Genomic DNA, 15789 nt, shown 5'->3' on the forward strand with positions numbered 1-15789 from the left:
TTTTTTCCTTTTTAAACAAAGACTTCGGGGCGCTTCACGTCAATCAATATTTATAGGGATAAGATTTCTAAGTCTGGAAAGCAACCTACCTAAATATCAAAGTGCCCCTTGACAGCAATGCACTAAGTGAGAAATGTACTCAACTAGCTTTGTTGAAAATACTTTTGCATGTGGGACAGAGGTTTTCTGTCTGACAAAAATAACTTTGGTTTTTATTTCAGGTGGTTTCAGTAAAGAACTATGTCTGGCAGTGACAACAGAAATGCGACCAACAAAACCGAAGTGTTTTCACTCCTCGCCTCATCAGAATGCATTCCGTGGATCGTTGTGCTAATATCTGAATGTGTAGCCATAGTGGTCCTCAATCTTATCACCATGGCTGTATTCATGACACAGCGCCAGATGCAGCGCCGAGGCACTTACATTCTTATCCGAAATCTTACGATGACTGATTTCTTGGTGGGGGTTATTTCAGGCCCCCTTCAGATTGAAAAAATCGGTCGACATTGTGATGCCTGGGAGTACACCCATGATGTCAGTTCTTGGGCTGATCTGATCAAATTTACATTTCTCCATATCTTCTCCTTTGCTTCGCTTGCAAATCTTGCTGTCATCTCGTTGGAGCGCGTGCATGCCACATACCGTCCTTCCAGGCATCTATTCATGAGCGGACGAGTCTACTTCGTCACTATAGCCATCATTTGGCTGATAGCTATTATCAGAGAAGCTCTTCAAATCACGTTAGGCAAAGTGCCATTTCAAGATCCCGGGAAGATCCCTTTAGTAATAAATTCTGCTCTGTATATTGCATACTATTTACTAGTTCTTCTTGTTGTATGCATTTGCTACACTTCAATTATTATCAAGGTTCGTTTTGGCCCGCGAATAAACCACTTCGACAACGGAGTTATCATGAGAGAGCGCCAGTTATCCGCCATTTTGTTTGCTGTTACAGTTGCTTCCCTGATCACTCTCTTGCCTGTTATAACATATATATGTCTGGGTTTGTTCCATCCTGATTTCGCTTCGCCGAAAAGTCCTGTAAATTTTCACCTGCGAATGTTCGCGCTAGCATGTTTCATATCAAACTCGTTGGTAAATCCCATCATCTACGCCATGCGCATGCAAGGCTTCCGCACCGGCGTGAGAAATTTACTTTGCGGTGGCGCTCCTGCTGATGCAAACATGGCCGCTATTCCACTTTAAGAAAACCTGTAGCTTGCTCTTGATAGTGAACTGGAGCAGTTTCAACTTGAGCGTTTTGAAATTCAAACTGACCAATCGGCATTAGTAAGAGAACAGAGGCGTCCAGTTCATCCAGACTTTTCACATCGTGGGAATGTGGTCGATAAAAGGATGCAAGGAAGAGTGATTTAGACCGCAATTTTGTTCTTTAAGCTCCGGCAATTTATGACCAGACATGTCAATTTCCTTGGTTTGGAGTTTGGTTTAAATATCGCGACGCCTTTGTCGACGTTTGTTTACAATTTGCTTGTGGTGGAGGAACTTCGGCGTCGCAGCCATTCAGTGGGTCAAAACCATTTAGTCATCAAAAGTACACCCACAGTTGCGAATAAAGCAGGAGCGAAAAAACGAGTGGCAGCCATTATGCAATTTTTTTAGTTTGATCAAGGACTTGAGCCAACAGCTTCAGAAAATTTAAGATCGTTGTTCTGAAAATCATACGTAAAGCCGAATTCGACAGAAATTTTATTGCTCATTCAAAACTATCTCAGATCTCTTTAAAAGCCAAGGAGAAGTATTTATCGCATCATTGATTTCTTTCTCTCATTACGAAGCAAGTTTTTAATTTTCAGGGGAAAAGTAACGATACTATTTACGCCTAAAAGAATATAAACCAATCAAACGCGGGGAAATATCGTTAACAATCAAGAAATAGTAATGCTGGTCATTCGGTTTATCCCATGCTCGGCCTATGCATGGCTGATAAACGAACATGTTCTTGTCCACTGCAGCGATAATGTTTGGAAGAGTATGGTGAACTGTTTTTGGTGTTCCCAACAAGATTCGAAAGACCGGATATAATCATCATACTTGACGTATCATTTAACTTAGGAATGTAGGACATACATTTACAATGTGTATGTAATAGTTCTACTCTGCCGGAAATCCGAGCTAAAATAATTAAAAGTTTGTATGTCTGTATGTACACCATGTTCAAGGCAATCCTCGGGAAACTTGGGCATAGAGCTATGACCATGAAGTCATCCTCCTTCTGGCATGGATCAGAAAATTCTCGAAATTTAATTCTGGAAGTTTAATTTACCTCGTGATTTTGACCTGGGCCCGGTTGTTCAAAATCCTGTTAACGCTAATCCCAGATTAAAAATTAACCAAGAAGTTTATTTCTCTACTCCCAAATGCTGTTTAACGCTGATTTTCGGCAAAACTTTACATTAGAAGAAGTTAATCTTGAAAAACAAAATGAACAAAAGAAACTTTCACCAAAAAGTTAAAAAAAATGAAACAAAAGTTTACACTAATCCTGGATTAAGTTAATCGGCTTTCGAACAACCGGGCCCTGACGTTCCGCATTTTTGAAACAACCATATGGGGTCCGCATTGTGGGAGGCGCGTGGCCTCATGGTTAGTGTGTTCGACTCCGAATGGAGTGGTCCGGGTTGGGGTCCTGTGACGGTTCGCGATCCCCTGGGTCTCGCAAGATTGCGAGGAGCGAACAGGATAAAACTAAGTGTAAGACAACGCACTTCACACCCCTTCGCACAAACCCGCAACACAGTATGAATTTTAAGAAAACGCGTACGACTTTTGATAAAAGATATAAGTTAACAACAACTATAACTGTTACTGCAGTGACTATCTCTAAATTAACTAATCGTACTTAGATTTTCTTTATGCTTTATATATATTTAAATGACAACAATAATTAAAATAAACTAAATACTTTACTTTGAATATTTACAATATTAAACAGTTCAGTTCAGTTCACTTCTTCGCTTTCACTCTAAAACGCTACTAACCAACAAACCAACAAACCGACTAACCCACAAACCAACAAACCTCAGCGTTTCTGCCCTCCACTTTCTTCTAAAATTGGTCTTCCCTCTTGTCAACAAACCTTGCACCACTTCAACAACCAACCCACGCCCACGACTTTTTACATCCATATATAGTTAAACTAATTTATTCAAATTACGACAAAACATGGTTTTTTTAGATGACTACATAGACCCTTTGCTCATATGGCGCCTAAATTTGAATAACAATACTTTGTACATCCTTAGCCTCGTACTTATGTTTCTAGACAAAGGATTTTTCACATGAACGTGAGGCTTAGGATGTACATTGCCATTTATGCAAAGGGTCTATTACAGCACTTAAAAGAAGTTCTATAACACTAAATCAGATAATACATAATACACTAGGGAATCGTACAATAGATAGTTAACACTCACACTAACGAACAAGACGAGTGGCTAAAACTATCTACAAACTGGTGACAAAAAAATAATAATAATAATTACGTGACAGGTCCTGACTGGGGAAATTGTGTTGTGTTCTTGGGCAAGACACTTTACTCTCACGGTGCCTCTCTCCACACAGGTGTTTAAATGGGTACCGGCGAAATGCTGGGGGTAACCCTACGATGGACTAGCATCCTATCCAGGGGGGAGTATAAATACTCCTAGTCGCTTCATGCTACGGAAACCGGAGATAAGCGCCGCCCTAATGAGTCTTCTGGCTCGTAAGCTGTGACTTTACTTGACTTTATTAGGGGTCATTGTTCCATTCTCATTCGGGTTCGTGACCCGTATCGCGAAAGTCCCGAGACTTTTTCGGTATCACCATTCCCTTTGAACCTTAAGAAGGTCAATCATTTGGTTTTTAGCTATCTTAAAAGCATACTAAAAGACGAACTCTTTAATGGCAGTTTCACAAATGGCGGTTTCACAAATGGCTTTTTGAGCTCAAAAAGTTATCAGGACTTTCGAGAAATGGGGCACAGTCTCGTTTTTTTATCCGAGTGCGGGAAAGCTTCATTGACCTTTATATTTTAGTTCTTTATTCACGCAGTACTGCGTGTCGGTCTCCTTCTACAATGAACATTTTGCTCGCTAAACAAGATTTGCCACCATCTCTCCGCTGATATGCATCTTTCATTTAATGAAATTTGGGCAGTAAAAAATACACTCGCTATCTGGAACTCCTAGCTGCAAGGCAAGAAATTAAAAAATCCCAGAGAAACCCCATTATGGTGGAATGGATAAGTGAATAAGACATCAAGGGACTGACAAATATAAATTCAGTTTTAAGAGTAAGTAACTTCGATTGCTTTTTTATGTAAATAACCCCGCCAAAGCGGAATGCGGAAGGTGCAAGTGAATTCTGGACATGAGATAAGGAAACCATTTCTCATAAAATGACAAAAGGGCTCAAAGAGAAATTGGCCAACATAAGGTTCGATTTAGCAATTCTGAAAATCGACTGGATTTGTCTTTCATTAGCGGCCTCGTCAAGTTAAAGGCAAAATAGAAACACAAAATCATGGCAGTCCTAATACCCACAAATCAAATGTACTTTAACTCAGCAGGAAAAAGACAATTGTCATGATCCACACCATAAATGATTCGTCAGTGACAATGAACTAAAAAAGTTTAATTGTGAGGAAACGTTAGCTAGTCCCATAGCAGCGAAGGCAAAAAAAGAGCAACCCGTTCGCAGAAGAGTGTTGTTGCATGACACCATTGATTAGCTGCTAGTTAGGTAGACCTGGTTTGCCCATCGTTCGCCTTCACCGTCAAACCCACAGGCTGCAGATCTGCTGTACTTGTCAAAGGTCTGATACACTGTGCACCATCGTCCATCCTGAACTGCAAACATCTTGTATCCTTTTCGAATTGCAGCCACGGCCCACTTTGCAATGGGGTTCTTTCGAGTACCATAACGATCCATCGAGAATAGAATCTCTTCCTTCCACTGTTTGAATGGCTCGATTGGAGGTGGCTTTGAAGCAGCCGATGGTTTCAAAATCTGCAGTGATAGAAAGTCACTCAAAAGATTAATTATATTCCTCTACGATTTTAGGAGACTATGGCACAAGATCTACGACGGCAATATCAGCGAAAAAAGCCAAACAAATTTGTCTGTTCATGAAAGATATTCAAGTTTTGTCATTGTTATTCAACATAAAACCACTTATGCATAGTAACCGCTATAACTATCCAAGGTAAAATTTCTCAAAATAGGAAGCGTAACTATTAATTAGGAATTGAGAGAGAAGATAAAGTGATTTTTTACTCGTGGATATATCCACGAGTTTTGGTGATTCTTTATGCAAATGTTCACTTCTGCGTAACCGGAAGTTCGATCTAATAAACCAATCAGGTTGAGTAATCACAACACAGCTTAGAAAGCTGTTACTTCCTGTTCGCAAGGTTGTGTGTCGCTTGTTTGAGCACCTTCCGCTGTATTTAGAAGCAAGAAACGGAAGAATTAAAGAAATGGCTTTCTTCGAAGGTGAAGCAAAATATTCTGAACAAGTACATATTGGTGCAATTAATTTTGCACCGCGTTTCACTGACCAACGCGAAGACTTTGATACGTGTAGAAATGGAATCGACAGACACATGGTGAGAAGACAGTGCCTGTTCATCCCCTAAGCTCATGGGGGATAAATAAATTCCATTTGGAAGGTGACTGCCATTTGGAGAGTAACATCGAAGCTATCAAAGTATACCAATGTTTATCAAAGCCACTTGAATACAACTTGAACAACATCCGTGACATAAAAAACAGTGAGGCAACCAAGCAATCCATGCCTCCAGACACTAGTAGTTGTGTGGTGCACCATAATGAAGAACTGTCGAAAGACTCGGTCACTAATTATGTAACGAGAACTGATGAGAAATCCGTACCAATCTCCTGCGATAGAGCAAGGGCTGAGGCAGTACATGCTCCCCAGGACAGAGAACCTTCCAGGATTAATTTCTTACAAGAAAACGTCGAACTTGTTTCAGAAAGACAAGGTAATTAGAGAGTGTATGGTGCATTATTTAAATAAGGACGTACCGAGCTCGTCTGAGTTGAGAAAGTGTTTATCTCTTGCTTTGGAAAATATTATATCTCTATACCTAGACCCCAACTCAGACGTAATAATCTTCGAGAGTAGGAGATTCTAATCGTCATTTTTATCTTATTATCCGCAGGACTGCTAAACACAAAAAAGACTTGTCACTTCTATTTTGTATTCAAGATCAATCTGCTACTACGCATTCGACAAAATTGAACCAACAAAATGAAAATTATTGTCTATCAAGAGAAAAGCTATTGATATCAGGAGACATTGAATCGAACTCAGGCCCTGTTGCTCATGGAACGAGTACACATACAGCACATACAATACTGAGAAATCCTTCTATAGCACTTTTGCAGGCTCGATTAGCTCAAAAAGGATTGAAGGCAGTAGAATGTACCTCAGATGGTTCATGCTTCTTTTCTTCTGTTGCCCACCGGTTATACAATGATCCTTCCTATCACATGAATGTGCATGCTGCTGGAGTTGAATCCATCAGAAACATCCGTCAAACATTTATTGGACCCATTACAGAGCAATTGTGCGCTTGTTGTCACAGCAAAATACATGGTGTGATGCACTTATTGTGCAAGCAGTTTGCAATGTATTAAATGTTACTATACGTATAAATGAATCCATTGAGGGGTGGGCACCAGTAACTGTTATCAGTCCTATAAGCGGACAACAGGGAACTACTGTGAACACTGGACATCTATATGGAAGACACTATGTTTGAGCACTTCAATTAGATTATTATAATGATAGTATTTCAGGTTATGAAATCAGCGGTGTTACCAATGTCAACAATTATTCAGAGCCTGGTAATAATCGATTAATTAACGATGGCCAAAAATGATGTGAGTGTCAGTAATAATTTCTACAAAGCAGTGGCAAAAAAGAGCTTACATGAGAGAATCTATCAAGCGGAAGAGACAAAATCACTTGAAGAATTCACGGAAAAGAAAAACAATGCAAAACGCCAAAAAGAGATCTGAAAATATTGAAGCAGCAAGGGAATAGGAAAAGAAAAGCAATCCAGAACATATCAGAGACCTAAACAGAAAAGCATAAAACCATTTAAGGAAAGCTATGCAGAGCTCAAGGCTAAACCAAACTGAAATTTGTCAAGGTCAAGACTCTATTAGACATTCCATGTCAAAAGTGATTCAGTCTTTTTCGTGATAAGATAACACATGGCCCTGAATATGTATGCACTTGCTGTGATCAGTTATGGTTCAGATCATCTGTTTCTAAGTGTAAAAGTATCAAATATAGTGATAAATATTTGCAAGGCTTGTTGAAGGAATGTATAACTGGCACAAAAAGTGTTAATATTACTGAATGGATCTGCTCTACTTGCTAAACCTGATGAAATTAACAATATGACCTGGCAACAAAAATCAGACCTTATTCAAAATTAAGGAAAGGTTACGTTTATACAAACGTTGGCCGTGTAGCACTTTATATTTTAAACAGAGTTAACTGAATAGAGTGTAATGTGAAGTGCAAGATTACGCTCACATGGTTCATATGGGATAGAAATCTAGCACTTCACATTACACTCTATTCAGTTAACTCTTATTCAAAATTACCCTGTCATCTGTGCAACGAACTTTGAACACATGGTACAGCTCTTTATAGAGGATGTGTTAAAGAGTAATCTTATGCCTATTGGAGAAATGGTATACTTATTTCACAGGGTTGAATTACAGCAAAGGGGATTACCTCACATACATGCATTATTTTGGGTATCTAGTCGCATATGAGAGCCCACCATGCTGTTACACAATTATCCAACTATCAATGCTAATGCATAACGAAAACTTTAGCCTGCCAATTTTAAACAATCGCGGTAACTTTCATATCCACCAGTAACGACAGTGGCACTTTGATTATTATAAATTCAACAGAAATTACTAGATCAATTCTAAAGGAAGGACTTACAAAAACTTCCCTTCAGCTATGAAAGACTTTTAATCCAGCTTGAGTACTGTTTTTTGTAAATCTTGCACGTCGCTGGTATTAAAAGTAGAAAAATTCCTCTCGGTCACTTATATGTTGTTTTCGGCCCGTCTTTGTCGCGTGCCCTTATTTACTATAGTAACTTTGTTGAGACAGCACATAATACAACTTGGAAAATATAATTTTACTGTCCTTGTCGAATTAGTACAGAATGATCTTCACGAGTGTATTCTTAATCTTTTCAGCCCCGAGGGATCCGTAAAGGGATACCTTTTTCACGCTTCAGGTAGCTTGCGTAGAGAGCGTTCCTGGTGGACAGAAGAGCTTCGAAACGATTTTCCGGAAACTGGCCGCGCGAAAGTTGGGGCAAGAGACTGAGGGAACGCTTGTAAGAAGACCCCCTTTTTTGAAAAACGTCCACCTTTTAATGGTTGACTTGACACACGCTGATTGACGTCTTATTAACAAATTAGCCAATAACAGATGTTAGTGACATTTCGAGTTGCGTTATGTTATGTAGGGTCACGTGTTTAGGTCATGTGAGGTTGTTGCACTCGGACAATTATGGAACTTGGCTCGAGACTTGTCGAAATTTGTCGAAATAGTTTTGTTTCGTTAAAAGCTTACAGTCTAGGAATAGAAGCTACATTTTGGTCCTTCGGGAGCCGGATCTTCGCATCAGTGTAACGATTGGACTTTAATCGGAACCAGTATTGTGGAACTTTTAAGGGACTCGTTAGAACGTGGGAACATTTGGCAGGAATTATATCGAGAACTAAACTGGAGGAATTATGGATGGAAAAATAGAAGAGTTAAAGAAGGCAAAAAGAACCCTCAAGAGAAGTATTACGAAGCTTCTGAACGAATTAGCGACGGAATTATCGACGAAAACGCAAAACAAGGAAAATGTCACGAAAAAGCCACAGGACATCGACAAGCGACGGAATGAATTGTTGGAGCTGTAGAACTCGCTTCAAACCTTGTACGGAGAAAATAAGCATGCATCGCTGGCAGCTTCAACAGGTGATGAAGCGGATAAAATGATAGATCGTGTGGACAACGAGACAAAGGAAGCTCGGCTTTTCTTATCGCAAAGTAACAGCAAGGAAAGCGAACTCAAGGAAATAACACATTACTCGATCGGCACATTTGAGGGCACACATGGCAAAGATGGTCACGTGGTCGATGCCAACAAACAGCTCATCCCAAAGTTTTCGGGCGACAAGAAAGAATATCAGTTGGCAGCTTTTTCCAGTTGTGTGGATGAAACAAATTTGTCAACTCAGTTTAAAATGTTGCGGCTCGAAAGTTTTTAGAAGGAGAGGCGGCCGAAACGGTGAAAGGGCTTGGTTACTCGGATCATGCGTACGAAGCGGCTAAGGCAAGGTTGAATCGAAAGTATGGGGGAAACAGGAGACAGGTTCAAGCCCATATTGATGAGCTACGTAAGATGAGGCCAGTAAACGCTGATAATCCAAGAGAGCTAGAAAGATTTGCCGACATAGTGGAGAGGACTGTGGTTTCTTTAAAGGAAAATAAGAAATATATTCTGACCTGGAAGGAGGAACACTGTATACAATTGTGCTGAAAAAGCTTCCTCACGCTCTACTTAGCCAGTACTACCGATGGATTAAAGAAAAGGGAAGCGTGGAGTCTCTTGAAGAGCTGCGTGGCTAGGTTGCTGAGGAAGCTGAGTACCAGGTACAAGCATTAGAAATTAAGCATGGTTTGTCCAATGTTGGAAGTGTACGAGGAAAGAGCTCAACTAAGTCTTACTTCGGGACCACAGAAGAGAAAAGTGATCGTCCCTGTAAAGTGTGCAACCAAAAACACTCAATTTGGAAATGTGATATGTTCAAGGGAAGAAATATAGAAAGAAGTGAGAGACGGCGAAGAAATTTGGACTGTGTTACCGTTGCTTGGGGAAAGGGCAACTTGGTGACTCATGTATTTGGAGTGTGTGGAATTGACGGATGCAAGGACAGACACCATCGGTTACTTCAAGAGGAGAAAGTAGCTTCTGGGTCCATGGAGGGGAAGGCTGACACACCCATGGCAGTGGAAAACAAGTCCAGTACGTATGAAACAGTGCAAGAACATGCACAGAGGAGTATTGCTTTGCGTACTGTTCCTGTCATTCTGAAACATGGGGAGAGACGCTTACAAGTTAATTTCTCCTCTCCCCCTCCCCCCTCTTTCTTTTTTGCCCTTCCCCCAATTTTCGCGCGGCCAAAAACATCGAAATTTACGCGGAAACCCCACGGAAACGCTTGCTACGCAGGCTAAGGGTATTACTGCCCAATTTGTGTGCAGTTCGCTTGGCAACATCATGCAAGACCGTCACAAAGAGACTTACCCACTGGGAGCTAATGCAGTTTTGGAACACTGTTACATGGATGATCTGATGCCATCCGCACCTACAGTGGAATGCGAAGGAAACAAGAAAGCAGCTTAGCGAGCTAGGGGACTTGGCTGGGTTTCATGTCCGTAAATGGATCTCGAATGAACCGGAGGTAATTGCTGACGTTGCGGAAGAAGATAGGACTTCCGCGATAGACCTGGAGAAGAGAGAATTGCCAATAACCAAGACTCTGGGTGTTCTGTGGGCCGCCACAGCTGCCGAAGTTTTCTTTAGACACTAGTTACAGTTAGCTGGAGTTGAATTCACCAAGAGGAATGTTTTAAGGCGAACAGCATCAGTTTACGACCGATTAGGTTTCTTATCACCGTATGTAATCAGGTCCAAGTTGTTGATACAAAAGGCATGGCTGGAGGCACGAGATTGGGATGAACTGTTGCCGACACCTTGTCAGCGAGAATGGACAAAGTGGTTTCGAGAATTGGAGGATCTTGAACTTGTGAATATCCCAAGGTGTTTGAAAAACCCAAGTCCTGAGATGGAAGAACTGAGCGTTCATACATTCAGTGACGCGTCAGAGAACGCATATACAGCTGTAGTTTACGCACGTCATGTATATGAGGATGGCAATATCACTACTCGATTGATTATGTCGAAGTCAAGGCTTGCACCATTGAAAGCAGTGAGCATCCCCAGATTAGAACTCTTGGGTGCACTCATCGGATTACGATTAACAAGACAAGTTTGCTCTGCACTTAAGATATCTACAAATGGAGTGACCTATTCGGTGGACAGTATAAATGTGGGGTACTGTATCCAAGGACAGGGTAGAGAGTATAAACCGTTCATTGCCCATCGTGTTGGAGAAATTCATGACTTCTCTGCTCCTAATCAGTGGCGCTATGTTTCTACGGATGTAAACCCCGCCGACCTTGGAACAAGAGGCGTGACAGTAGAAGAGCACACGCTGACTTATGGTTTAATGCGCCCGAATTTTTCAAGAAGTCAAAACAAGACTGGCCAGAGTGCAAGTTTGACAAGCCAACGTCAACAGAGAACCTTGAACTTAAAGGAAATAATTGAAGAAGGTGAAGGAGCGGCTAGAGTCGAAGAGGTGTGGCGATTGGGCCCCTCAAGATTCTCGAAATGGTATCGAGTCAAAACAAAAGGAGAACTGGAAATTGCTTGGTTCGTGTGACAGCGTGGGTGCGCCGCTTTACAGAGAATTGTAGAAAATCAGCTGAGCAAAGAGAGAAGGGTGAACTGAAGCCATTGGAGATTCAAAACGCTTAGGAAATTATCATTCGGGAGGTTCAGTCTAAGGTGTATGCAGCAGAGATAGAGGCATTGAGAAGGAATAAGGAAATCCTAAGAGGAAGTACTTTGGCACCGTTTAATCCAGTATCAGTTAATGGCATTATGAGGTGCAACACCAGACTACGACATGCGGACGATCTCCCATATGATGTAAAGTGTCCAATCATACTGCCTAAGAGGAGGAATCATGTCACAGGACTGATCGTTAAGTACTACCATGAATTAGAGGGTCCTCAGATGGGGCTTACCTATACGATTAATCATGTACGGGAAACATACTTAGTGGTCCTTGTTCGTGAACAAGTGAAAAGAGTCATGAGAGAATGCTTTGAATGTGCAATACGACTTCGATCAAAGCCAGCAAGCCAGCAAATGGCGCCGTTACCGAAGATTAGACTGCAGCAATCCTCCAGACCTTTCGAAAGCTGTGCAGTAGACTTTGGAGGACCTTTCTTAACTTAGCAAGGACGTGGGAGAGTGCGAGCTAAGCGATATTTCTGTTTGTTTCTCTGTTTGAAGACGCATTGTTGCCACTTAGAGATGGCGTCGTCTTTAGACACTGATGCATTTCTTGTCGCCTTTGTTAGAATGACTGCTCGGTGAGGATGGCCGCAGCAAATGTTAAGTGACAATGGAACGAACTTTGTAAGCGCAGCGAGGGAACTGCGAGACCTAGTCTCTGCTATAGACCACGACAAGATACAACGGATGACCTCCAATAAAGGACTGAGTTGGAAATGGAACCCACCTGCAGCGCCACATTTTGGTGGAGTATTTGAATCTATGATCAAGTCAGAAAAACGAGCTACTTTTGATGTACTCGGTGATGCACAAGTTAATGATAAGGAGTTGGAGACAATCTTCATTGGGGTAGAAAGTCTCTTTAACAACTGTGAGTGATGACCCTAACGACGACCGTGTCTTGACTCCAAATCACTTTATGATCGGGCAGACAGGTGGTGATTTTGTACCGGAGAGCGTTGACACCAAGCCATTTAATCCCAGAAAGCGCTGGAGAAGACTACAAGAGCTCATTCGGCATGTGTGGGACCGATGAATGAAAGAATACTTACCGCAGATTTGATCAAGACACAAATGGTACTTCCGTAACCACAATTTGCAGGTTGGAGATGTTGTCATTGTTATTGATCCTGGAACTGTGAGGCGACTGTGGAATGTTGGGCGCATTGAGCAGACGTACCCTGGCCCTGACGGCCTTGTGCGAGTGGTGAACGTACGGGTTAATGGCAAGACCCTTAAGTGACCAATAACCAGACTCTCCACTGGAGATTCGGGAGACCGAGGATTAATGTGTAATAAGAACATTTCGGAGAACTATGATCTAAAGTAAAGTATTTCAGATTCCCTGTCATTCGGGAGGGGAAAAGATGTTAGTGACATCTCGAGTTGCGTTACATTACGTAGGTTCTAACAGTTGTCACGTGTTTAGGTCATGTGACGTTGTTGAACTCGGACACGAACGCTGGTGTTGACTGTAAGTTCGTTTCTCCAGTTGTACGCTGCTTAGCCGGGAGCTCTTTGATCCACGAACCATTGAGGCGTTCTTCCGTGTCACAATAAGCTTGATCGATTTGGGAGTCTGCTTGCACAAAGTGGACGATTTAATCGGAGACGGCAACTTCACTTTTTGCTGAGGTAAAGGGACATCTGCGTTTTCACGATTTTCTTCATTTTCCGATATTTGGGTTTAATGTCACGGTAAACAGTTTCCTCCTCGGCATCTTCAAAATCTCGCAAACGACTCTCAATACCTTCTGGGTCCCCTTACCTTCAGTACGGATGTCAAGCTGATCTTCTAATCACACAATTTTTCGGCTTCGTATTCGAGTTCTCTTATGCGTCTGTGTTCCTGTAATTGCCTTTCCTGTTCGAGATTTTCGGCTCCCTTGCGCTCCTCTTCCAGTCGGCGTTGAGCTTCTCTCCTTGCTTGTTCAACTTGTAGATCCATGACACGTGCACGCCTCTCACTTTCACTGACACGCGAGGGTGCACCATGACCGCTGGCTGACTCAAATCGGTGCGAGGGCGCATATTCACTACCAGCCTCTGAACTACCAACCTCTTTCTTATCGAAATTTCAATGATTTCGAGACACAAATTTGCCCTTTCGGCGGCATTTTCCGTTAGCGTGAGGTGCTCCTGCAATCCTTCAAGTTCCAAAAATGATTCGTATTCTTCCTGGCCCGCTCGAGTTCTTCAAATTTCACGGCTAGTTTCCTTCGGCTTCTTCACGACTTCAGAAGCCTTTCGGCGAGATAACTTGCTCTTAGCCTTTTCCTTTCGAAAATTGTCAGAACGGCTGGGCGCAACGAAGACACGCATTTCTTGTTCGTCCACATATTGCACGTGGTCGGGTTCATGATCAAGTTCATTCGATGACATTTCCACTCACAAACTGTTCATATCAAACCAAAATTCATCAAAGCAAACGTTCCGTTCCCGTATTAAACTTTTTTAGTACTCCCCCAGATGTTTTACAAAGATAAAGTACAGGCTAGTTCATTAGGCCTATTAATTTGTCCACAATAAAACACTTCGTTTTTAATTTTTGCGCATTTGATAGACATTTCATTGACATTTTACCTTTGATGACATAAACCTGATTGGCCAATGGTAACTAACAAAATCAATTAAGTGAAGCTATGATCTTCGCAGTTATGAACGCAATTTCAGCAATTGCATAGAGAAGCCTGAAAAATTCAGAACTTCAACAGGGTTTGAACCCGTTACCTCGCGATTCTGGTGCGATGCTCTAACCAACTGAGCTATAAAGCCACATTTCCTCATTGATTCATTCTTCACGGGACCATTAGAACTCACATATGACCAGCTCCCAACTTCAGTGGCTTTATAGCTCAGTTGGTTAGAGCGTCGCACCGGAATCGCGAGGTAAAGGGTTCAAACCCCGTTGAAGTCCTGAATTTTTCAGGCTTCTCTATGTAATTGCTTACATTGCGTTCATAACTGCAAAGATCATAGCTTCACTTGATTTCATATCACAGTTCATATATGATTCATTTCATATATCCATTTCATCATTAAAATCGAATTAACTGTACAGAGCATTTAAAAGAACCGGAGCAAATGGAGACTTGCTATCCTATTTCTTATTTACGATTTCACTACAAATTTGTCCTCTGTGGAAGACAGTCACAACGAACACGACTATGCAAATTTAGTGTTTTATGAAGATGAAGAACACGCTAGTCCTTCGCACCGGTTCCTTAGGCCTTTTGTCTGCAATAAACACTTCATTTTATTTGGTTGAGAATTTAATAGACATTTCATCGACATTTTACCTTTGATGACGTAAACCTGATTGGCCCATGGTCTGCCTTCGCCTTCAGACCCACAGGCTGCAGATCTGCCGTACTTGTCAACGGTCTGGTTCGCGGCGTCACTGGCATAGAATGATCATGATCATGATCATCGCATGGCGACCTGAATTACCTGAATATTATCATGCAACTGAAGGCCAGTGAGCTTTACTCGAAATTCACAAAAGCATGTCCAAGATTTCCGCCATGACTCACCATACCTGGAGGCTATCACAGAGACTACGCTTCGCTCCAATAGTTTGTATCTTAGCCTGTAGTCCTCGCATTTATAGTTGCCAAACGGATGCCATTAACACTCACCTGTGATACAGTATACCTGATTGGCCCACGTCCACCTTCGCCATTGGACCCACAGGCTGCAGATCTGCCGTACTTTTCAAAGGTCTGGTCCGCTGTAGCACTGGATGCGCACCATCCTACCTTCTGAACCGCAAACATCTTGTATCCTTTTCGCATTGCAGCCAATGCGCACTTTGCAATGGCGTTCTTTCGAGCACCATACGATCCATGGAGAACGGAATCTTTTCCTTCCAATGGTTGGATGGCTTGATTGGAGGTGTCTTTGAAGCAGCCGACGGTTTCATAAACAAAAGAAAGAGACCCGTCCTAAATTTTACAATTGTCGTTATTTAAACTCTGTGTCCCCTTATTAACCTCCACTCACTATCATGCGAACATTCAGAAATACATTGAAGAAACAATCGCGTGGACTAAGTCTAACCATTGGCATAGCAAAA

At 41.8% G+C, this 15789-nt stretch overlaps 2 protein-coding genes and 1 pseudogene across 4 annotated transcripts in view; 1 reads left to right on the forward strand and 2 right to left on the reverse strand.

Annotated features, from left to right (window-relative positions):
• Positions 1-5648, reverse strand: part of LOC138046646 (uncharacterized) — a 203584-nt pseudogene extending 197936 nt beyond the window's left edge.
• LOC138046899 (lysophosphatidic acid receptor 1-A-like) overlaps positions 1-15789 on the reverse strand; it is a 390671-nt gene that overhangs the window by 272484 nt on the left and 102398 nt on the right. The window lies entirely within an intron of this gene.
• Positions 9869-12155, forward strand: LOC138046647 (uncharacterized). The gene is made up of 3 exons (XM_068893250.1): positions 9869-10183; positions 10780-11490; positions 11670-12155. Exons 1-3 carry the CDS (start codon positions 9869-9871, stop codon positions 12153-12155), a joined length of 1512 nt encoding a protein of 503 aa, XP_068749351.1.

The sequence above is a fragment of the Montipora capricornis genome, chromosome 4, assembly GCF_036669925.1.
Source record: "Montipora capricornis isolate CH-2021 chromosome 4, ASM3666992v2, whole genome shotgun sequence".
NCBI classification, from domain to species: Eukaryota; Metazoa; Cnidaria; class Anthozoa; order Scleractinia; family Acroporidae; genus Montipora; species Montipora capricornis.